Source organism: Thamnophis sirtalis, unplaced genomic scaffold (genome assembly GCF_051295495.1).
Source record: "Thamnophis sirtalis isolate CommonGarterSnake01/CBP01778 unplaced genomic scaffold, rThaSir2_p1.2 scaffold_2, whole genome shotgun sequence".
In the NCBI taxonomy this organism is placed as follows: Eukaryota; Metazoa; Chordata; class Lepidosauria; order Squamata; family Natricidae; genus Thamnophis; species Thamnophis sirtalis.
The window spans coordinates 30,542,394-30,567,393 of NW_028261382.1; the positions used below are offsets into that span (position 1 = coordinate 30,542,394).

General features: G+C 44.7%; 1 protein-coding gene across 1 annotated transcript in view; it reads left to right on the forward strand.

The window, feature by feature from the left end:
* Positions 1 to 25,000, forward strand: part of BRINP1 (BMP/retinoic acid inducible neural specific 1) — a 96,818-nt gene that overhangs the window by 29,919 nt on the left and 41,899 nt on the right. Inside the window, exon 2 of the mRNA XM_087704648.1 lies at positions 1,561 to 1,828. Coding sequence (XP_087560774.1) covers positions 1,611 to 1,828 — 218 coding nt within the window. The 5' untranslated portion in view covers positions 1,561 to 1,610. The remainder of the gene's footprint in view (positions 1 to 1,560; positions 1,829 to 25,000) is intronic.

Consider the following 25,000-nt stretch of genomic DNA (forward strand, 5'->3'; position numbering starts at 1 on the left):
CCTGCTGCAGGTAGTCCTCGATTTACAACAGTTCTGTTGAGCTTCAAGGTGTATTCAAGCTGCTATAACTTTTACTGCTTCACTTTTACTGCCAACAGACTCCCAACAGGAAAGGAAGGGAGAATTTGGAATGTTGATTCCAAGATGATGGGAACCAAGGACGTTTCAGCAGGTGTCTGCCAGAGTGGTGGAGATTTTCCCATAACAACCCCTGGACAATATGAGCTGCACTAATGGGAGGAGGGAAGACTCTATACTTGGTGAAGTATAGAGTCTATGAATTGGCAATACAATTCTATTGGGGACAGTAGGACAGGGACGGTAGGCACCCTGGTTTGCTTATGCACCCTCCCCCCTTTTACAGACTCTTAGGAATGGGGTGAGGTCTACGGTAGACAGTTTCAGATTAAAGCTATGTAGGTTAGAGGAAGTAACAACGGAGTCAGATAGAGAATTCCAGGCGTTGACCACTCTGTTGCTGAAGTCATGTTTTCTGCAATCGAGTTTGGAGCGGTTTACCTTGAGTTTCTATCGATGGTTTGCCTGTGTGTTATTGTGCTTGAAGCTGAAGTAGTCATTGACAGGTAGGAGGTTGTAGCAGACAATTTTGTGTACTGTGCTTAGATCAAACCTTAATCGGCGTAGTTCCAGGTTGTCCAAGCCCAAAATTTCGAGACTGGTGGCGTAAGGGATTTCATTGTGAGCAGAGGAGCAGAGGACTCTTCTTGTGAAATACCTCTGGATCCGCTCGATTTTATTAATGTCCGATATACAGTCTGGATTCCAGGCAGACGAGCTGTATTTGAGGATTGGTCTGGCAAAGGTTTTGTATGCCCTAGTTTGCAGTATAATGTTATGGGAGAAGAAGCTACGTAGGATTAGGTTAACAACTCTTAGTGCCTTTTTGGCAATGCTGTTACAGGGAGCTCTGGGGCTTAGGTCATTTGAGATGAGTACCCAAAGGCCCTTGACAGAGTGAGTCTCGTCTACGAGGTCGTATCCGCCCAGCTTGTATTTTATGTTCTCATTTGGTGTTCTCTGCCCTTCCCCAGTTCCTCCAAGGCCAATGAGGATCTCTGTCAGCTCTTGTTCCAGCTCATCTTCCCCGGTAGTTTCAGACTCCTGATGGGGGAGGGATACTTGACATCGTGACCCGTCAAATGCCCACCCAACAAAAGCGCACCGACAAAACCGCGGTGAGAAAACCACGATGTCGAAAGTGCTCCCACAAAAGAGCGCCGACAAAACCGCACCCACAAAACCAAAATTAGGGTTAAGGGTTAGGTTTAGGGTTAGGATTAGGGTAGGGTTATTACGTTGTTTTCGCGTTGTTTGTTCGTGGCGGGCTTTCGTCGGCGCGCATTTGTCGGTGCGCTTCTGTGGGCGCGATTTTGACCTCACGGTTTTCTCGCCGCGGTTTTGTCAGCGCGGTTTTGTCGGGCGCGGTTTTGTCGGTGAACCCCGTGACATCACCTTTTGCGATCCCCTGCAGCAAGCAAAGTCCACGGGGAAGCTGAATTCACCCTTTCTCTTTTCCCCTCTGTTTCTCTTCCCCTGCAGGAGTCCACGGAATGGCGCAAGAATGAGAGGGAAAAGGCAGACAGAAAAGCATGAGCTGGAGGGTTACTGAGATCCTGTACTTCCTCTTTATATGGGACCATCTCACTGTCCACCCTTCCCACCAGGAGCCCGCCGTGACCAACCAACATGTCTCCAAGGAATTTGATTGGCTCATTTCAGACAGGGGGCCGTTCCACCATTCACGGAGCTACTTATCCTTTGTGGAAAGACATCGTCAGGGATTTACAACCCGATATAAAATATACAGGTAGGAGGAACGACAGTGTCACCGTGCTTGCAAGATTGCGATCTGGAGATGCTATCGGCCAGCGGAAAAGGAGCTGGTGGTCTGATGCTTTGGAATAAATGGCGCGTGCCATTCTTATCTCCTTAGGTAGAATAGACAATGGTGCACTCTAAGCTTGGAGATGTTTCATTACCAAACTAGATAATATCATCAGTGCTAGAAGGGAGTAGGGTTTGCAGAGTGGAGAAGAAGGAGAAGGAAAGGAGAAGGACTATGGGTTGCTTGATGCTCTCTGAGCTTGGTGGTTTTCTTGCAGACGTTTCATTACCAAACTAGATAATATCATCAGTGCTAGAAGGGTGTGGGATTTGCAGAGTGGAGAAGAAGAAAAAGGAAAGGAGAAGGACTATAGGTTCCTTGATGCTCTCTGAGCTTGGTGGTTTTCTTGCAGACATTTCATTACCAAACTAGATAATATCATCAGTGCTAAAAGGGTGTGGGATGTGCAGAGTAGAGGAGATGGAGAAAGAGGAGAAGGAAAGGAAAAAAAGACTATGGGTTGCTTGGTGCTCTCATTATCATTATCATTATCATTTATTATATTTACAAGCTCTCTGAACTTGCTAGTTTTCTTGCAGACGTTTCATTACCAAACTGGGTAATATCATCAGTGCTAGAAGGGTGTGGGATTTGCAGAATGGAGGAGACAGAGAAGGAAGGGAGAAGAACTATGGGTTGCTTGGTGCTCTCTGATCCTAGTAGTTTCCTTGCAGATGTTTCATTACCAAACTAGGAGAGAGAGAGAGAGAGAGAGAGAGAGAGAGAGAGGGGAGGGAGGGAGGGAGGGAGGGAGGGAGGGAGGGAGGGAGGCACACGGACCTGTGTCCACAGGGATAGGCGTGTGTGCCCTCCAGTCATGCGAATGGAGCTTAGTGTGTAAGAAGAGAGCTTGAAAAGAGGGCCCTTGTGCTCATGCGCCAAACTCCACTTGCACTAGTGGACCTTCATGTGTGAGCCCAAGTGCCCTCCGCTCAGGGAAGTGAAGCTTGGCGCACAAGGGTAAAGGCCCACTAGTCGTGCGAGGGGAGATTCACGCGTGCTCTTGCTTGCTCATCACTTGTGCGGCCCAGTTTCGAACGGGATTGGGGAGCCTTGCTCTAAATCCCAAGATTGATGTGGAGTTGTTGTGGTATGCGGCTCGAAAAAAGAAGAAGAAGAAGAAGAAGGTATAACTGGCTGATTTGCAGAAGATTGGCAAGGATTTCTGAGCTGCTTGTTTCACTAATGCAGCCATAAAAACCCTCTCTTTTATGCACGCACATGTGCCGTGCTGCTGAAAGAAGAGCAATAAGAGGTAATTAGAAGTTAATTTTGAGGGTGGCAGAGACTGTCAATTGGGTTGTGTATTCTAGTATTCAAAACAAACTCCGAGATTCAGAATTCTGTGAGTTCCTAATACGTATCTTCCACATGAAGCAGCAGTAGTTACAGAACCCCAGGCTGCATCAACCGAGGGATAGAATCAAGGACACGTGAAGTGTTAACACGACTTTATAAGGCCTTGGCAAGGCCACTTTTGGACTATTGCATCCAATTTTGTTCGCCATGATGTAAATAAGTTGTGGAGGCAGTTGTCACATGCAAAGGTTGGAGCCTACGGTTGAGAACGGGGACTGTTCTGCTTAAGGCCCCCATGTGCCGAGAATACCCACCCTTTCCTGTTTAAAGAGGAGATGAATAATAATAAATAGTAATAAACGGAAAGATCAGTGAAGACAGGGAGGGAGGGAGGGAGGGAGGGAGGAAGGAAGGAAAAATGTGGGAATGAGGAAGGGAGAGGGAGGGACAGAAGGCAGTAGGGAGGAAAGAAGGATGGATATGAGAATGAGAGAAGGAAGGTTAGGGAGGGAGAGTGGGAGGAAGGAAGGAGGGAAGGAAAAATATAGGAATGAGGATGGAAGAGGGAGGGGGAGAGGGAGCAAGCAAGGAAGGGTGGATATGGGAATGAGAGAAGGAAGGAGGTTACGGAGGGAGAGTGGGAGGAAGGAAGGAAAATATGGAAATGAGGAAGGTGGTGGGAGAGAGGGAGAAAGGAAGGAGGGAGGCAGGTGGGAAGGAGGGAAGGAGGGAGGGAGGGAGCTCTGTCTTGCAAAAATATTTAACCAGGGGAAGCTGTCATGTTTTCTTGGAGAAAGTCTGTGAGATAGGTTGCATTAACAGAGGGATGGACTCAAGATCACGTGAAGGGTTAATACACTTTATAAGGCCTTGGGAAGGCCACACTTGGAATACGGCATCCAGTTTTGGTCGCCACGATGTAAAAAAGAGATGGAGACTCTAGAAAGGGGGCAGAGAAGAGCAACAAAGATGATGAGGGACTGGAGGCTAAAACATAGGAAGAACGGTTGCAGGAACTGGGTAGGTCTAGTTTACTAGAAAGAAGGACTAGGGGAGACATGATAGCAGTCTTCCAGTATCTCAGGGGTTGCCACAAAGAAGAGGGAGTGAAGCACCTGAGGGCAGGACAAGAAGCAATAGGTGGAAACTAATCAAGGAGAGAAGCAACTTAGAACTAAGGAGACATCTTCTGACGGTGAGGACAATCTATCAGTGGGTTGGCTTATCTTCAGAAGTTGTGGGTGCTCCCATCATTGGAAGCTTTCAAGAAGAGACTGGACAGCCATTTGTCTGAAATGGTCTAAGCTCTCCTGGATGAATGGGCAGTTGGAGTAGAAGACCTCTGACACATAAAGTTGCAATAATGCCTAAGATTGAATTTTCTCTCCTTCCTGCATGGAAGTGGTTTGCAGTTCTGGAAAGCCAAGGTAGAAATTCAGAAAGGTAATTCTATCTACTCGTGATTTGACTGATTTGATCTCTCAGATGTTACGATGAGTGTGTGTGTGACTCCACCGAGATTAGATTCAGTTTGACAAATTGATTTGAACAGTCCATTCAAGCTGCCAGGATGCATTGATTTGATTGGATAAAAGCATGCGCCAACAGTCCTTCAGATCTTCAAATTGATTTGAAGGCCCCTGATTGGATCTGATGTAGCAAATCGATCCAGTGATTTGACCTGAAGATACGGCGGCGGTTGAACTACCCTTATGCTGTAAGTTCAATATGGGTGAATTGCGACTTAAAGTCAAGCATTGTATCACTCTGCTATCATCTTGCTACCTTTTAGGGTATAATGTTTTTCCAGGGTATTTTTGGTTGATCTTTAGGTCTGTTTCTCATTGTATTGTTGAGAAGGTATCACAGCGAATAAGCTACCTTGTGCGTGCATTATGCAGTTATCCCAGTAAATGACACAACATGCCATTTTGATCCAATTTTCAATTTGTACCAAAGACAATTCCCTTGTGTGTCCAAACACACTTGGGCAATAAATAATTCTGTTGTGTTCTGTTCTGTTTTGGTCTATTCTACATTCTCTATTCTACTCTAGTCTACTCTTGTCTACACTCTAGATTATTCTATTCTATTCTATTCTACTCTACTCTACTCTACACTCTACATTCTCTATTCTACTCTAGTCTACTCTACACTCTACATTCTCTGTTCTATTCTACTCTACTTTATTCTACTCTCTACATTCTCTGTTCTATTCTACTCTACTCTCTACATTCTCTGTTCTACTCCTATTCTATTCTACTCTATGCTACTCTACTCTACACTCTACATTCTCTATTCTACTCTACTCTACTCTACTTTATTCTACTCTCTACATTCTCTGTTCTATTCCACTCTACACTCTACATTCTCTGTTCTACTCCTATTATATTCTACTCTACTCTACTCTACGCCACTCTACGCCACTCTACACTACACTCTACATTCTCTATTCTATTCTAGTCTATTCTATTATATTCTACTCTATTCTACTTAAACTACTTTCTCTTGTCTACTATTCTATTATGTTCTGTTCTATTTTACTCTTCTCTTCTCTGCTCTTCTCTTCTCTACACCACCCTTCTCTATACTCTACATTCTATTCTATTTTATTCTACTCTACCCTATCCTACCCTTCTCTATACTCTACATTATCTGTTCTGTTCTTATTCTTATTCTTACTCTTATTCTACTATTTCCTAGTGAATGGAAAATGTTTATGGTCAATGCTAAGAAGGGGACCGGCCTCTGAGGAGGTTGTCAAATTGTAGAAGATGTAATAAAATGTTTTGGATGGTCAAAGTCTTCTAGCCATGGGAAGTCCAGAGACATGGTTCACTAATTCTCTTGGTGTTTCTCCTGTCAACTATTTTTTAAATTGTTCTTTACGTTTGGAGACGAATTTGGTTTGCTTGTTCCTTGATCTCAGAACCTTCTGGAGCGCTTTTCTTCTGGAGTCCACTCCTCCATGCTAACTAAGATTGTAATGAAAAGCAGGCACAGGTCAAAATCTTTCCTGCTTCCTCCACGTTTCTCTGTCATTTCCTTAGGATGGCTTAGGATAGTCCAAATTCTCATTTCATTTATATATTTCTCTATCTCTCTATCAATCGATGATAGATAGATGTCTTATTATATCTATAGTCTATCTACCCATCATCTGTCTGTCTATCTATCCATCCATTCACCCAATCTCTCTATCTATAGATAGATAGATAGATAGATAGATAGATAGATAGATAGATAGATAGATAGATAGATCGATCGATAGATAGATGGATGGATGGATGGATGGATGGATGGATGGATGGATGGATGGATGTCTTATTATATTTATAGTCTATCTATATCTACCTAGCTTTCATCTGTCTGTCTGTATCTTTCTATCTTTCTTTCTGTCTTTCTATCTATCTATCTATCTATCTATCTATCTATCTATCTATCTATCCCTCCCTCCCTCCCTCCCTCCCTCCCTCCCTATCTATCTATCTATCTATCTATCCATCCATCCATCCATCCATCCATCCATCCATCCATATCTATCTATCTATCTATCTATCTATCTATCTATCTATCTATCTATCCATCCATCCATCCATCCATCCATCCATCCATCCATCCATATCTATCTATCTATCTATCTATCTATCTATCTATCTATCTATCTATCTATCTATCTATCTATCTATCTTAGAACAAATAACATAGAATCATAGGGCTGGAAGAGACCTCAGAGGTCTTCTAGTCCAAACCCCTGCTCAAGCAGGAAACCCCATACCATTTCCGACAAACAGCTCTCCAATCCCTTCTTAACAACCGCCAGGGATGGAGCCCCCACACCCTCTGGAGGCAAACCATTCCACTGGTTAATTGTCCTCATGGTTAGGAAGTTTCTCCTTAGTTCCAGGTTGCTTCTCTCCTTGATTAGTTTCCATCCATTGCTTCTTCTCCTGCCCTCAGGTGGTTCAGAGAATAGGTGGACACCGTCTTCGCTGTCACAGCATCTTAAACATTGTAAGGCAGTTATCATCCCCCGCCTTATCCTTCTCTCCATTAGACTCGACATACTCTTGAAACTGCAGAGCACTTCTTCACTCGCCAGCCAACCATTGTGTCAAAATAAGCTGTAAATTGGAGATAGGCCCTTTTGGAACTGAGGCCAAGTCTTCACTTGGCTTTCCTTGGTAGACTGATACCTTCGCAATCTTTTTTTTTCCTTTTAATTAAAAAGTTTTAATAGGTTTTACAATTGTATACCTTTCCCCTTCCCTCCCTCCCCCCACAATCCGGCATCCCCTCCAGTGGTGGGTTTCAAAAATTGTTCAAACCTACTCTGTGGGTGTGGCCTCCTTTGTGGGAGTGGCTTGCCGCCCATGTGACCGGATGGGAGTGGCTTGCCGCCCATGTGACCGGATATGAAGATGCGGACGACACTTGTCAGAACCACCTTAAATTACCTCACGCACAGCACTGGCATACATAAGAATATGATGTAAACTTGTTTTTTAAAAGGCATCTTTGGTTTGCGTTAAAACAACTTCAACACACGCAATGTTCGGATTGCACCACAAACGCAGTAGTCATCCTTACCTTTCACAGAGGCACTGAGTTTTATAAATAGGAGCATGGTAGTGTAGAATAATCATATCCAAGGACCAGTGGTGGGTTTCAAAAAGGTTTGGAACCTCTTCTGTAGGTGTGGCCTGCTTTCCGGGTCCACTGGTGGAACCTCTTCTAACCAGTTTGGTAGATTTGACGAACCGGTTCTACCGAATAGGTGCGAACTGGTAGGAACCCACCTCTGATCCCCTCCCCCCAGCCTCCCAGAGCAAATAAAGGCTATAAACATTTAACAATCATACACTAAAATAATCTAACTAACTTTAGCATCGTACCTTCACTTATACTTTAACTCCCCTTTTGTAAAACTAACTTTAGATAAATTTTAACATTCCTTGTTCGTTCATTCATAAGCTAACTGAAATTTCTTAGTCCCATATTTATTTTGGATATAATCAGTCCATCTTCTCCATTCCAGCTTGTATTTCTCATCTGAATGGTCCTTGAGATATGCTGATATTTTAGCCATCTCTGCTAAGTTTGTTTTAACGTCCATTCTTGAATAGTAGACAAATCTTCCTTCTTCCAGTACTGTGCCACCAACAATCTTGCTGCCGTTGTTAAATTCAGAATCAAATTAGTCTCTATAACTGTACAATCAGTAGTTATACCTAACAAGAATAATTTAGGAGTAAACTTTATCCTCTTTTTAAGAATATTTGCAATCTCTGAAGTCAGAAGGAAATGTTTCTTCTGATCGCACTGAGTGAGTAACTCAAGGGAAAAGTCTTTTGTTTCCTTACGGCATGGCGAGTTTCATTTCTCCTTGGTTTCTACGTTCAGTTGTTGCTATACAGGGGGGAGGGAAAAAACACCCTCACGTTTCCTCCTTCCTTCCAGCACTTTCCTTCACTCTGAAGAAAGAAAGTTGTGCTTTTCAAAATTACTTTCAAACGGAAAAAGGCATTTCAAAAAAGGCTCGCAGGGATAGTGCGGGATTGTTGAGTTTAGCGATGCTACGTTGAAATTTGCCTTGTGCGTCTCCAAAGGTTTTTTTTTTCCCCTTGACAAAAAGCTATTTTAAAAAAAAAAAAAGCTTATTCTCAAGGTGCTTTAGAATTGCTTTCAAATTTCTGCCGGGAATGTTTTTATGCCATTGTCTTTATTGCTGAGTGCCTCAAAGGAAGCGGCTGTTCTTTTCGCTTAAGAATATCGGTGTGAGATTTTCTGACTGGTTGTTCATATTTGGCAATTCTAAATAACAATAATAATTGGACCATTGGCCAATTTGGGGTTTTGGTCCACCTCTAGAGTCCTCCTCAAGGAACTGGCACAGAATAATATCTATATTATTATAATAAGGATATCTATATTCTGAGATGCAGAGTAACAGAATTGGAAGGGACCTTGGAGGTCTTCTAGTCCAACCCCTTGCTTAGGCAGGAAACCCTACACCACTTCAGACAAATGGTTGTCCAATTTCTTCTTAAATTTTTCCAGTGTTGAGCATTTACAACTTCTGGAAACAAGTTGTTCCACTGATTAATTGTTCTCCCTGTCAGGAAATTTCTCCTTAGTTCTAAGTTGCTTCTCTCCTTGATTAGTTTCTACCCATTGATTCTTGTCCTGCCCTCAGGTGCTTTGGAGAATAGCTTGACTCCCTCTTCTTTGGGGCAACCTGTGAGATATTGGAAGGAAGGAATGAGAGAAGGAAGGAAGCAAGGAGAGAAGGATGGGAGAGAGAAGGATGGGAAGGTGGAAGGAAGGAAGGAAGGAGAGAAAGAAGGATTTCTCCTTGATTAGTTTCCACCCATTGCTTCTAGACCTGCCCTCAGGTTCTTTGGAGAATAGCTTGACCCCTCGTTTTTGTAGGAGCTCCTCAAATATTGGAAGGCTGCCCTCATGCCCCACCCCCAAGGTCCTTCTTTTCATTAAACTAGACATACCCAATTCCAGAAACCTTAAAATCTTTGGTTGGTTAGAGCTTGACTGTGAATTTAACCCACACATATTAGTACTAATAATTTTATTAGCAATAGCAGATTCAGAGAGAGGTTATGTGCCATGAAATGGCTTGTTAAAGACTTATATACTGCTTCACACTGCTTTACAGCCACCTCTAAGTGGTTTAGAGTGTCAGCATATAACCCCCCCCCCAACAGTTTTGGGTCCTCATTTTACCGACTTCAGAAGAATGGAAGGCTGAGTCAACCTTGAATCGGTTACGATCAAACAGCCAGTAGTCAGCAGAATTAGCCTGCAATACTGTATTCTAACCACTGCGTCACCAGAGTTAGAATTTATTTATTTTATTTATAAAATACATTGGCACCTTTATAATCGTCAACTTGGGTACAAACTGTGGGATTGGAGCATCATTTGAACACCTATGACATTGACACAATTGTCATCAGTCAATGGCAAAAGGCAGCTTTCCTTGAAACAGCTGATATCCTGCAATGATCTCTTTAAGAGCATCAAACAACAACAGGTCCTTGGAAGGACTTGATTGGTGAATAAAAAGGCCAAATCCAGTCTAAGCATCAAACTAACAATGCAAGTAGCAATAATAATACTTGAACATCGTTGGCATTGACAAGATTGGCACCAGTCAATTGCAAAAGGCAAGTGTTAGAAATTACGTTTATATATAGCACCCCAGAGCAAACAAAGAGTACAGTCATCATGTGCTTTACTGCTCAACTGTTTTAACTGTGACAGGAAACAGGAAACTCTACTTAGAACCAAAGAGCATAGAGAATATACCATCGATCCAAACTTGTAAACACTGCCATCTACTGGCTGAATACTACTGTAGTTGTTAGATAGAAATACATTTCCAACAATGAATTCCAACAGCAACTTTGCTTGCAACAGCTTACACCCTGTGATGCTAAAAAATGCCATTCCAGTCTAAACATATGACTGACTGTGCAATGAATCATAATAATACTCAAACCCCATCGGCATTGACAAAATCACCACCAGTCAATTTCAAAACGCAACTTTGCTTGGAGCAGCTTACACCCTGTGATGCAAAAAAATGCCATTCCAGTCTAAACATATGGCTGACTGTGCAAAGAATCGTAATAACAATAATACTCGGACCCCAACGGCATTGACAAAATCGCCACCAGTCAATTGCAAAAGGCAACTTTGCTTGCAGCAGCTTACACCTGTGATGCTAAAAAATGCCATTCCAGTCTAAACATATGGCTGACTGTGCAAAGAATCGTAATAACAATAATACTCGGACCCCAACGGCATTGACAAAATCGCCACCAGTCAATTGCAAAAGGCAACTTTGCTTGGAGCAAAAGAACCATCATTATCAAGTTTTCACAAATCTTGGACGTGCAAATTCCTCATAATAATAATAATGAATGAATGAAAGCATCAGAAGCCAGGGCAGGCTGTTCTCTGTGTGCCTGTGAACCGTGGTCTCTTCAGTAAAAAGGGGTTAAATAAACTATGGGTTAGTGCGATATGCTAAATCAATCTAGTCCCTTTTTGGTGCCGAGTGCCCAAAACACACGTGTGGGAACCGCCAAAATGCAATGCGAGTGCCCCCCCAGCACATGCATGCACCCCTGCGCATTTGCACACCCCCGTGCATGCACGTCCCTGTTCATGCGCCATGCTCCCTGAATACATGTGCCCCCTGCACCCCATTTTGGCTTCCAGGTTGATGCAGGAGGCATTTCAGGCTCAAAATGGGGGTGGGGGAGCATGCATGCATGCAAGCCCCCGAAATGCAATGGGACTGCCCCATGCACATGCGCACTCCCCCCGGCTGCATTTTGGCAGAGACCCGAAGAACAGCTGGCTGGTGGGACACGTGCACACATGCGCCGTGGAGCTGGGCTGGGGCGATGGCTGGTGTGACCACAGAGAGGGCTTTGCATGCCATCTGTGGCACGCATGCCATAAGTTTGCCATTACAGATCTAGGGAACAACCGACAATAAAGCAAAATCAAAAACCAGTGGAGTAAGATTTCTGGGAAAAATGCACGGATGTTAGCATCTTGTCTCTGTCTAGAAAAACAGCCTTTCCCCCCTAAGTTATAATTGGCTGACTAAATAACAGTTAAGGCTGATTTAATTATAATTATAATGAAAGGGTAAGGAGAGACATTCCACCCCTCCCCATCCTTTATGGTTTAAAATTGCTTATTTCACAGGATTTTTTTTTTAAAAGAAGCCATTTCATGGCACATAACCTCTCTCTCTCCTCCCCAAAATAGAATGAATCAAGACATATATATATATATAGTCACAATCCCTGGTATGCCCCAATTATGGGAGGAAGCTAACTGCCTCCATCATCTGTCAATCAGCTCGTCACAAGAGTCCATCATGACAGAAACCCAATATTTTTACTGTTGCCTTTGTTATATTTGTGTTTTATTTGTGCTGATAAATAAATAAAGGGAGACTAGTATAGATCTATTTCAAGCTATTTAGCTCTCATCAGCTAGCCAATGGCTAATGGCTAAGACGTTTGCCTAAGATGCAATACAGCACAGGTTCGAATCCCAGTAAGGGTATGGCTAGCTGATGAGAACTAAATAGATCTATACTAGTCTCCCTTTATTTATTAAAACACACACACACACACACACACACACACACACACACACACACACACACATATATATATATATATATATAGAGAGAGAGAGAGAGAGAGAGAGAGAGAGAGAGACAGAGAGAGAGACAGAGAGGAGAGAGAGAGAGAGAGAGAGAGAGAGAGAGAGAGCAGAGAGAAGATATTTGCTGAACTCAAAGGGGGGGGAGTAGTGTCATGCAAAAAAAAAACAAAAAACGGCTGCATTTATTTCCCAGGCTCTGCACTCAATAAACGGCGATGCTTAGCAGGGTGATTTAATGGGGATAGGGAGAGATGCACTGTATCGTGGTCCCTTTGCATTGGCATCCTTCAGTCTCCAAAGACGATGGGGTCGTACTCTGGTCAAAGCTGGAGTGTTCTCTTCAGAGCACCAGGCCTGGGTAGATTAATATGGAGGATAGACTTAGATAGATATCCAAGCAGCAGATTCCCCCCTCTCCATGTGGCTGAAATAGTCCAATGGAACGGCAGAGCCATTCAGCTGCATCGCAGGAGTTACCAGAACATGGTTATCCACAGTCACGAACTGCTTCCAGGACTCCAGCTCTGGATTTTGCCTGGAGGTTGACTCCGGAAGCCTTTTCCAGGAGTGGATGCAGCCACAAGACAGTGGAGATTTGTAACTAGAGTTTCCCTTCTCCTAGAAGATGGTTCTGCCGCTTGATCTGCCATTGGGGCGTAGAGCCCTCTTCCGCCTTCAAACCCATTGACCGTCTTCGCCCGTAACCCTGGGAAGCGGCCCTTACGAGGTGCTCCCAGCCGGGCCAGCTGGACCAAGGTTTTTTAAGGAGGTGTTACTCCTCCATCACTCACCCTTTGTCCTGGCTTGTGACGGGCAGAGCCTGGCTTCCCAAACGTTGGGCCCAGGATGGCGGGTTTATACACATACATATATATCCATATACATTTGAGCTCCAAAAAGATACTCAGTCCATGCAACATTGGTCTTTAGTTTTTTTTTTCCCCTTAAGTTAAATTAATTTATTAAATTTGCACGTGGAGTGGCTCCCAGAAACACTGGGCAACCCACAGTTACTGCTAAACACCTCCCTTCGAACCCTGATGATGTTACCTAGTGGGGTGATGAAATGTCTGCAAGAAAACAACCCAGCTCAGACAGCATCAAGGACCCCCTCAGTCCTCCGCCTTCTCCTCCTCTTCCTCTTCTATTTTCTCCCTGCCAAACATTTCAATTGGCAGAAGAATTTGATGTACAAAACAGAACCTCTGCGTCGACATTACATCTTGAGCATCGCCTGTTAATACCCGTGCCGTCCCAGTTCCTCCTCCTCCTCCTCCTCCTCCTCCTCCTCCTCCTCCTCCTCCTCCTCCTCCTCCTCCTCCTGACGTACTGTCCTACGTGTTAAATGTTTGTTTCCCCCCCCCTTTTCGAGTTGTAAGCCACCCTGAGTCCCCCCAGGGAAAAGGGCGGCATATAAATAAACTTCTCTCTCTCTCTCTCTCTCTCTCCCTCCCTCCCTCCTCCTCCTCCTCCTCCATCATACCCCACTCCCTTTTATCACTGATGATGTTACCTAGTTGGCTCATGAAATGCCTGCAAGAAAAGAACCAAGCTCAGGCTGCACCAAGGAGCCCACAAAGCTATTAAAACCAGGAAGAACTCAGATTGTTGGGGGACAAGAGGCTGACTCTGTAAACCATTTAGAGAAGGCTGTAAAGCACTGTGAAGCGGTATATAAGTCTAAGGCCTATTGCTATTGCTTACTTCTCTTCCTTCTTTCTCTCCCTCTCCCTTCCTTCCTTCCTTCCTTCCTTCCTTCCTTCCTTCCTTCCTTCCTTCCTTCCTTCCTTCCTTCCTTCCATGGTGGTGCAATGGTTAGAATGCAGTATTGCGGGCTAATTCTGCCCACTGCCAGCAGTTCAATCCTGACTGGCTCAAGGTTGACTCAGCCTTCCATCCTTCCGAGGTGGGTAAAATGAGGACCCAGATGGTTGGGGGCAAGAGGCCAACTCTATAAACCGCTTAGAGGGGGCTGTAAAAGCACTGTAAAGCGGTATATAAGTCTAAGTGCTATTGCTATTGCTTCCTTTGTTCTCTCCTTCCCTTTTCTCCTACCTTCCTTCCTTCTTTTCTTCCTTCCTTCCTTCCTTCCTTCCTTCCTTCCTTCCTTCCTTCCTTCCTTCCATGGTGGTCAGTGGTTAGAATGTAGTATTGCAGGCTAACTCTGCCCACTGCCAGCAGTTCAATCCTGACCAGCTCAAGGTTGACTCAGCTTTCCATCCTTCTGAAGTAGGTAAAATAAGGAGCCAGATTGTTGAGGGGCCAGAGGCCGACTCTGTAAACAGCTTAGAGAGGGCTGTAAACGCACTGTAAAGTGGTATATAAGTCTATGGAGATTTGCACCCATCCAGGACATGGTTGTCCGAAAGGTGCTTTTTCAAGAGGCAACTGGACTTTCTGTTTTTTCCTTCCTTCCATGGTGGTGCAATGGTTAGAATGCAGTATTGCAGGCTAATTCTGCCCACTGCCAGCAGTTCGATCCTGACCGGCTCAAGGTTGACTCAGCCTTCCATCCTTCCGAGGTGGGTAAAAATGAGGACCCAGCTTGTTGGGGGCAAGAGGCTGACTCCGTAAATCGCTTAGAGAGGGCTGTAAAGCACAGTAAAGTGGTATATATGTCTAATGCTATTGATTCTCAGCCATTATTATGTCTTTCTGGGAGAGCAGCTTGCTCAAGAATGAGCTCGCCGACCCAGATCAATTTCCTCCTCCTGAAATAATCCAACATCGTCGACAACTCCGCTTAATGTAAAATCATCGTGTAAAAAAAAAAAAAAACACCAAATCGGTTGGCCGTGAAAAGCCTGGAGATTTTACAAGAAGGGGTTTTGGAGGAAGGGCGGAGGGAAAGTTGCAAGGAAGGAACAGCATCGCATCACCGATAAGATTCATTTATCCATCCTCTTCAGCTCGCTGCTCCTTGGGCTGCTTCCGATCCTCCCTTTTCCCCCCTGAAGAAATTCCCTTTTCCCCCATTTCTTTAAGCTGCCTTCAGTCTGTTTGAAACCAGAAAAGCTTCCTTCCGTCGCCCGCCTGCTGTTACATCCAATTGCTGATTTGCATACCGTGCTTGGATTTTTTTTTTTCCGTGGCAATTTCCCTGGAGCTCTCTTGGAGAGGGAACATGGACATGACACATTAGAATTGTGTCGTTTCCACTGGAAGGCCCCTGAGATAAACCTTAGCGTCAAAGCTACGTGACTAGCATAAAGCAAACCTCGGATATTGGGGTTTTTTTCCCCCTGGATTCTTGGAGACAAACAGGAGTTTGTGAAGATGGCGGGAAGATGGCTTGGGCTCTTTCACGTTGACTCCTGTAGCCTGCAATAGATTTAGCGGCTACTGCCACTGCTGCCGGTTCGCTCGGGGACGCTCCGCCCCCCTGCCCCACTGTGCGCAGTGCAACAAAAATTGCTCTGCGCATGCGCAGAAGGCAAAAACAAGATGGTGCTGCCTATGGCGCCGCTGAAAGAATGGGTTTGGTGGCGTGGCAGGAAGGAAGATAGGAAAGAAAGAAGATAGGAGGGAGGGAAGGAAGGAAAATAGGAAAGAAGGAAGTTAGGAAAGAGGGAAGATAGGAAGGAAGGAAGATAGGAAGGAAGGAAGATAGGAAGGAAGTAAAGAAGGAGGGAGGGAAGGAAGAAAGGAAGATAGGAGGGAGGGAGGGAAGGAAGGAAGTTAGGAAGGAAAGAAGGAAGATAGGAAGAAAGACAGGAGGGAATGAAGGAAGGAAGATAGGAAGGAAGATAGGAAGGAAGGAAAGAAGGAGGGAGGGAATAAATGAAGGAATGAAGGAAGATAGGAAGGAAAGAAGGAGGGAGGAAATGAAGGAAGGAAAGAAGATAGGAGGGAGGGAAGGAAGGAAAATAGGAAGGAAGGAAGGAAGATGGGAAGGAAGGAAGATAGGAAGGAAGTAAAGAAGAAGGGAGGGAAGGAAGGAAGATAGGAGGGAGGGAGGGGAGGAAGTAAGTTAGGAAGGAAAGAAGGAAGATAGGAAGGAAGGAAGGCAGGGGGGAATGAAGGAAGGAAGGAGGATAGGAAGGAAGGAGGGAAGGAAAGAAGATAGGAAGGAAGGAAGATAGGAAGAAAGGAAAAAAGAAAGATAGGAAGGAAGATAGGAAGGAAGGAAAGAATAAGGGAGGGAATGAAGGAAGGAATGAAGGAAGATAGGAAGGAAAGAAGGAGGGAGGGAATGAATGAAGGAAGATAGGAAGAGGAAGGCTATAGTGACATCCAGATGTCATTTCAATGGAGATAGGCTCAAATTATTTACGAGAGTAGGAGAGTTCAGGGTCAAACCCAGTGACCCAGCATGAACTCTGCTTCCCATGTGCATGACAAAACATGATGGGAACTGCAGTCCACAAGCACCATCTAAAAGGTAGATTTGTTTGCCATCCCATCAAGGCCCATCAGATCTTCTCACCTACTTCAAGAGAAGCTAAAGGCTGTAGGGTGAAGTCAAACAAGGGTGGACATTTGCTAACAATTGTTGATCAACCTGGGGAAAGAAGAGGAGAGGAGATGCTAGGTGGCATATGGACAGTAAGCAGGGCAAGAAAGCACTGGGAGAGGACTGATGTAGAGGATTGGACTAGATGGTCTCCAAAGTCCCTTCCGATGCTGCTCTTCTATGTTCTATATTGGTTTCCCCCCACTAATCTGGCACTCTTTTCTTCCCATCACATCTGGCGAGCTGGAGAATGAGGCATCTCTGTAGCAATGCATGTGTCAGCGTTCCAAGTATCGTGTAGAATTAAATCAGAGTCCAAGGCAAAATGATCCTTAAAGTTCCAATTTAATAAAGCAGACATCTTAGCACGTCTGTGTTAATCCCAATTCTGGAAATGACATCAGAATCCCACCCAATTAAAAGTTCATGATCTTGTCCCCACACCCACAAATCCATCACATGGTCCAATCTTCTTCTTCCATGCTGGCATCCACACCCAGCTGCTTCCAGTCAGGTGTAAAAGTACGGAGACAAAAGATGACCTTGAGCTTCTAGAAAGGAATGAAAACAATACATTCCACAATCCTACTCCTGTCTATTCCCCCCTCCCATCAACTATACTAAAGAAACAGCATAATGAAATAAGAGAAAGTGTGGCAGGCCAAAATTCTAAAAGGAATATAATTGCAGGCCTGACGGTATGTTTATTAGAGCCTTGTACAGTGTGTGAGAGGGACGCAGTGGCTCAGTGCAGGCCTGACACTAAGGTTGTGATCAGAAAGGTCGGCAGTTTGGAATCCCTAGTGCCGCTTAACGGAGTGAGTTCTTGTGACTTGTCCCAGCTTCTGCCAACCTAGCAGTTCAAAAACTCGTAAAAAATGCAAGTAGAAAAATAGGGACCACCTTTGGTGGGAAGGCAACAGCGTTCCGTGCACCTTCGCCATTAAGTCATACCGGCCACATGACCACGGAGACGTCTTCGGACAGCGCTGGCTCTTCGGCTTTGAAACGGAGATGAGCACTGCCCCCTAGAGTTGGGAACGACCAGCACATATGTGCGAGGGAAACCTTTACCTTTATAGTGTGTGAAGTTGTGTGATGGCTTAGAGGCGGCGCTCACCCCTCACAATCAGGAGGTGGAGGCAGATATTTCTCTCTCTGGGCCTGATGAGAATATATCTGCCGAATATAACTCCGTATTGGCGACAGGAAAAGGCATCCGGCCAGTAAGCACTCCGTTGCCCACCCTGCAATGGATTATGGGGCCATTAAAAGATGATGGTGATAATGTGTGAAGTATGACACCCAGTGCTTCTTTTTTCTACAGACACTTTCCATATCGTTCTTCTCCATGGGTGAAACCACCTTCGGGGTCATCCTCATTCATTTTCCCGCTCTACAGTTTCCCACTGCAGTGTGTCTGAAGACACTCCTTCTGGCCATGTCGGTGGGTTTCCTCGCACTAGTGATGAATTTCAGGTCCTCTGACGTTCCAGAGGAAAACCTCGCTGGATTCTCCTTGCGTAATAGATCAGTAGGAATAGGAGATGCTTCTTTCATGTGAAGGGCATTGTGGGAAGTAAGGAAACAAAGGGCATCCGGGGGCGGGTTAGGTTAGGTGAGATGGTTCAAAGAAGACAAGAACAGCATGTTTGAAATCTTGATGACAGCCAGATCATACGGAAGAACAGAATAGCGTGTCGGTAGGAGTGGTGCTGTTTCTTGATGCAAACTGGATTTAGTTACTTGTATGTAGTTACGGTGGCTCAGTGGTTAAGACCCTGAGCTTGTCGATGAGAAAGGTTAGGCAGTTCGAATCCCCAGCGCCGCGTAATGGAGTGAGCTCCCGTGACTTGTCCCAGCTTCTGCCAACCTAGCAGTTCGAAAGCACGTAAAAAAATGCAAGGAGAAAATAGGAACCACCTTTGGTGGGAAGAGACAGCAGCAAGGATTGCATTTGCACAATATTGGAAAACATGAGAACGCTTCATTAGATGAGGATGCGATTTGGAAAATATTAGACCGTGCAGAGATGGACAGGTTGACATTAAAAATAAAGGACAAAGATGACAGAATATTACTTAACACGGAATAGATTCTATGACTGGTTAGAGATAAGAGGTAGAAATTAGACGAAGAAAGAGTATTGTTAGGTATGAATTAAATATAAAGGTCGTTTATCAGTATAAAACAGACAGGGTGGCTCAGGGGCTAAGACACCGTGCTTGTCAATCAGAAAGGTTGCAGTTCGGCGGTTCGAATCCCCAGCGCCGCATAACAGAGTGAGCTCCCGTGACTTGTCCCAGATTCTGCCAACCTAGCAGTTTGAAAGCACGTAAAAAATTGCAAGGAGAAAAATAGGAACCACCTTTGGTGGGAAGGGAACAGCGTTCCGTGCGCCTCGGGCGTTGAGTCACGCCGGCCACATGACCACAGAGACATCTTTGGACAGCGCTAGCTCTTCGGCTTTGAAACGGAGATGAGCAGCACCCCCTAGAGTCAGGAACAACTAGCACATACTTTATATGTGAAGGGAGCCTTTATGTTTACTTTATGAAGAGAAGGACTAGGAGTGATATGATTTTCCAGTGTTTGGGGTCTGTCAGAGGGAAGAGGGAGTCAAAGTATTCTCCAAAGCCCCTGAAAGCAGGACAAGAAGCAATGGATGGAAACTAATCAAGGAGGGAAGCAACCTGGAATTAAGGAGAAACTTCCTGACGGTGAGGACAATTGGCCAGTGAAACAACTTGCCTCCAGAGGTTGTGGGTGTCCCAACACTGGAGGCTTTTAAGAAGAGATTGCATAGCCATTTGTCTGGAATGGCATAGGGTTTCCTGTCTGAGCAAGAGGGTTGGACTAGAAGACCTCCAAAGTCCCTTCCAACATGGTTATTCTATTATCTTTTAGATCATTCCAGTTAGGCTCAACTCTATTAGACCCATTGCTCTGACTTGAATATTTCAATTCGATTTTAATGGACAGAAGTCTATGGTGCAAGCCAGTCTCTGGAACCTAACGAGAAGCAAATATCTTTGTGTTGTGGCCCAGCAGGTACCGTTGGAACTGCCACCAGACTCCGACAGTGAGGGGCCCTCTTAGTTGGCTCTGGAGGATGTGGAGGACCCTGGACAGGGTTCTGACTCCAAGCAGGGCGCAGAGAGGCTGGTTGGCCACCAGGAGGCACCTGAGCCTTGGACCAGTGGGGAGGAGACAAGGGAGAGTGAGCCGGATGGCAGTAGTGAGTTGTTCCTGGATGCACGCCATCGAAGAGCTACTAGGCGTCAGGAACAATTACGCAATTACAGGAGGTGATTGTACTCAGCTGGTGATTTATTAGTCCTCTCCAGACTATAAAAAGCTACTTGTGCACACGGCCCTCTTTGCAGAAGTCAACACAGGATTGAATGTCGGAGGACATTACTGTGAGCTTGGCAGGCTGGATTGCTGCCAAGCCTTATCTGTGTTTATTGCTGCCCGAGTTTGTCTGAGTTGCTTCCAAGGTCCCTTATCTGTTTGTTCTGCTTGGCTTTCAGCCACCGAGGTTTTGGTGACTTGCTGTTAAAGTACATTCCAGTTAAGCTTGTCTCGGCTTTCATTACTGGATGGAGGAGGGGGTCAGAACATCATTGTATGGTTTAATTCAAACATATAATGAACATATAATAAACAAATTTTAAAAATATGTTTTTGTAAAGAGGTGGAACACCGCCATCTGCCAAAGTGATGTTGGAAGGAAGGTCCATCTGGGTTCAGTTCCAAGTGGGGAGAACGACACTGGAAACAAGGGTGGCTCTTTGGAAAGATGGTTTTAATGGTGGACCACATGGTTTGAGGTCCTGGGCAAAAAAAGGGCAGAGATGCGGAGAGTGCCCTGGGTTTTATGCCCTCTGTTGGGCTTTTGAATTTGAGCTTGTGTTCTGATTGCTTGTCAGACTCCCCTGGGACCATGCAGGGGCAACTCTGTAGGCTGTCCTGAGCCCTAGGCTTGGTTGATTCTTGCTGGGTGATGATGTAATGAAAGGGCTTTAAGCAATTCCTACTATAGTTCTGCCTGAAGGAGGTAGATCTTTGTTATGTAGAATACTGGCTCAGGCCTTAATGGCCCATTGACAAAAGTAGGGGGAGGAGTTTCTGCCTCCCTTTTAGGGGAAATATTCTGTCCTTTTAATATTTCCTAAATATTTCATTTTTCTAGGAGAGACGTGGGTGCTAATTTCCTACAGAAGAGTTAAGGAACTGTTATGTATTATGCTAAGAATTAACTTCCAAGATAGGTTCCTATATCATGAAGCGTCTATATTTGTGTAATCTCTATAAATGTCCGCAGAATGCAGGAATGAAGTAATGGTCTCCTGCAAACTCCACTCCCCTTTCGCTCCTCTTTTATTCCCTCTGGGAGGGGCCATTCTCCATCCACCTGTGGCCTTATTCCCAAGTCGACCCTTGTTCCTTAGCTGTTCCCTTCATCTGGCAGCTTTGTGCATTCAATACAGTTTGCTCCCTACAGATGGTTCTCAACTTACAAAATGATCAAGAATCTCTATAGACACTCCTAAAGATTAACTTCCAAGACAGGTTCCTATCTCACGAAGCATCTATATTTGTGTAATCTCTATAAATGTCCGCTGGGATTCTTCCCCCTTCCTTGTTCTCATGTTATTCACACACGTTTGAGGAGACCCCACTTCCCTTAGGAAGAACTGGGTTCCCACCAGACATTAGTCTGGGTTTCCTGAGAAGTTTATGAAGATTCTTGGTCATAGTTGTGCCAAAGGTGTTTCTTCAAGAAGAAACTGGGCTTTTCTCATTTTTCTTTGAAGGCTTTTCACCTCATCGAAGAAGCTTCTTCAGAACTGAAGAAGCTTCTTGGATGAGAATGAAACATCTTCCAGGAAAAACAGAGAAAGTCCAGCTTGAAAAAGTACTGTTGGGACTAAATGTTTCTGGAGATTCTCAGCCATCCAGGTCAGGTTTTGCTTCTCATCCATGAAGCATCTTTAGTTCTGAACTGATGCAAAGTGAAACAGCTCCTTCTCCTTTCCCTTCTCCTTCCCTCTTTTCCTTCCTTCTTCCTTCTCCTTCATATTTGTCTTCTCCACCTCCTCCTCTTTCCTTCCTCCTCCTCCTGTCTTCTCCTCCTTCTTCAAAAAAACAAACAAAACCAATCCAGTTGTCTTTTGAAAAGAAAAAACATTTTCTTCTCTTTCTCCTTCTACTTCCCTTTTGAAAAAGCATCTGTGAGACAACCATGAGCTGGATGACCAAGAATGTCTATAGACACTCCTAAAGATTCTTCAAAATCACAATATGCCCCTTTCTCAAGAAAATTCTGGGAAGATCAGGGTATGGATGTTATGCTACAAGTTCTTGAACCAAAGGCCCATTTGTTTCTTGTCTTAACAGAATGTCCCAAATCCATCGGTGGTGACAGAAGACCCACTCAATCAAATGTCTCTGGAGGTTGTCAGTCATCCAGGTTATGGTTGTCCCAAAGCTGTTTTTTCAAGAGTCAACTGGACTTGGTTTTTCTTGAAGAGGTTTTTGCTTCTCATCCATGAAGCATATTTAGTTCTGATGAGAAGTTCCTCCTCCTCCTCCTTCCCTCTTCTCCTTCCTTCTTCTTTCTTCTGTCTTCCTTCTTCTTACCTGTCTTCTCCACCACTGCCTCCTTTCTTCTCCATATGTGTCTTCTCCACCTCCTCCTCTTCTTCTCTTCTCCTTCTTCCTTCTCCTTCCTTCTCCTTCTTCTGCCTTCTCCATCTCCTCCTCTTCTCCTTCTTCCTTCTTCCATCTTCCTTCTTCATATCTGTCTTCTCCACCTCTTCTCTTCTCCTTCTTCCTTCTTCTGTCTTCCTTCTTCTGTCTTCCTTCTTCATCTGTCTTCTCCACCTCCTCCTCCTCTTTCTTCTCCTTCATCTGTCTTCTCCATCTACTCCTCTTCTCCTTCTTCCTTCTTCCTTCTTCCATCTTCATATCTGTTTTCTCCACCTCTTCTCTTCTCCTTCTTCCCTTCCTTCTTCATCTGTCTTCTCCACCTCCTCCTCCTTCTTTCTTCTCCTTCATCTGTCTGCTCCATCTCCTCCTCTTCTCTCTTCTCCTTCTTCCTTCTTCCATGTTCCTTCTTCATATCAGTCTTCTCTACCTTTTCCTCCTCCTCCTCCTCCTCCTCCTTCCTTCTTCCTCCTTCTCATATCTTTTATCATCTCTTCCTCCTCCTCCTCCTCTTCCTCCTCCTCCTAAGAAAAACAACAATCCAGTTGCCTCTTGAAAAAGCATCTTTGGGACAGCCATGAGCTGGATGCCCAACAATGTCTATAGACACTCCTAAAGATTCTTCGAAATCGCAATATGTCCCTTTCTCAAGAAAATTCTGGGAAGATCAGGGTATGGATGTTATGCTACAAGTTCTTGAACCAAAGGCCCATTTGTTTCTTGTCTTAACCGAATGTCCCAAATCCATCGGTGGTGACAGAAGATCCACTCAACCAAATGTCTATCGAGGTTCTCAGTCATCCAGGTCACAGTTTTCCCAAAGGTCCTTTTTCAAGGGGGCAACTGGACTTCCCTTGTTTTTCCTTGAAGACGTTTTGTTTCTCATCCAAAAAGCTTCTTCAGTTCTGGCCGAAGAAGTCACAACTGAAGAAGCTTCTCAGATGAGAAGCAAAATGTCTTCAAGGAAAAACCAAGGAAGTCCAGGTTGCCTCCTCAAAAAAGCCCACTGGGAGCATTTTCTGAGAAGGTTAACTTGAGCCTTATATGGTTATTCAACGCCTAGTGCCTACCCCTCTTACACACGATTGCCTTAGAACTTCCTCAATATGCAAAGAAGGTTTGTCAAGATAATTAATTCAGGCTCCTAATGAGAGATATGAAGATTTTGCTTCCTGCACAACTTCCTATCTTGGCCCGATAAGAATAGCATGGATTTTCTAATCTTGCCTAAAATAAGCGAGTGGGAGAACATGAATTGTCCTCAGGGGGGAAAACGCTGAGAGAAGAGTTGAACTGACAGAAAGAACCATTAGAAAAAAAAATAGGAATGATTTGAGTCATGACATCAAACAAAGTTGCTGAAGGCACAACCCCTTGCCATCTTCCTGCAAATTGCTGTTGTGTATTCATCGGATAATTTAGGCCTAAGAGGGCTGTGGTAGCAGTAGCTGGTGCCTCTAAGATTTGCTTGAATGAAGAAGAAGATGACGCTCTCCTTAATTCAATACAGTTTGCTCCCTACAGGTGGTTCTCAACTTACAACATTTAGTGACCATTCAAAGTTACAACGGTGCTGTTCTGACGTAGGCTTCCCCCGCAGCACGAAGATGAGTCCTCATCCCGATAAACCCCTTTTATTGAATTGACCGTGAATTCCTCTCCAGCAAAGTCTTTCCTCTCCCACAGTCCTTCAAGATAGTTTACAATTACTGACCTTGGAGAGTGGCCAGGCTGATATCTTTCAGATGCAGAATGCAGGAATGAACTAATGGTCTCCTGCAAACTTCACTCCCCTTTCGCTCCTCTTTTATTCCTTATGGGAAGGGCCATTCTCCATCCACCTGTGGCCTTACTCCCAAGTCGACCCTTGTTCCTTAACTGTTCCCTTCATCTGGCAGCTTTGTGCATGTGTACATTGGGAACAGGCTCCAGCTGTTCTTCTGCCTCACCAGTGGTGGGATTCAGCCAGTTTGCACCTATTCGGGAGAACTGGTTGTTAACTTTCTAAGCAGTTTGGAGAACCGGTTCTTGGAAGAAATTTCATTTTGTTTTTTTTTTTCACTTTACAAGGCTAACCCTGTAAGGAAGGCAGGAAGGAAACATTCTGGTGTTGTTTCTAGACTAATTTTTATTGCCTTGCTTACAGAAACTGCCTCTCCGGTTAACCCTTATTACATTCTAACAGCTAAGACGAAGCGCCCATCGACGTGAGTGACGTTGAGTTGGCCACACCCACCCTGTCACATGACCACCGAGCCCTGCCTACCCAGCTGGTCATTAGGGCAGAGAACCAGTTGTTAAATTATTTGAATCCCACCACTGTGCCTCACTGATGTCTGACTCCACCACCTAGAGCCGAGGTGGCACAGTGGTTAAATGCAGCACTGCAGGCTACTTCGGCTGACTGCAGTTCAGCA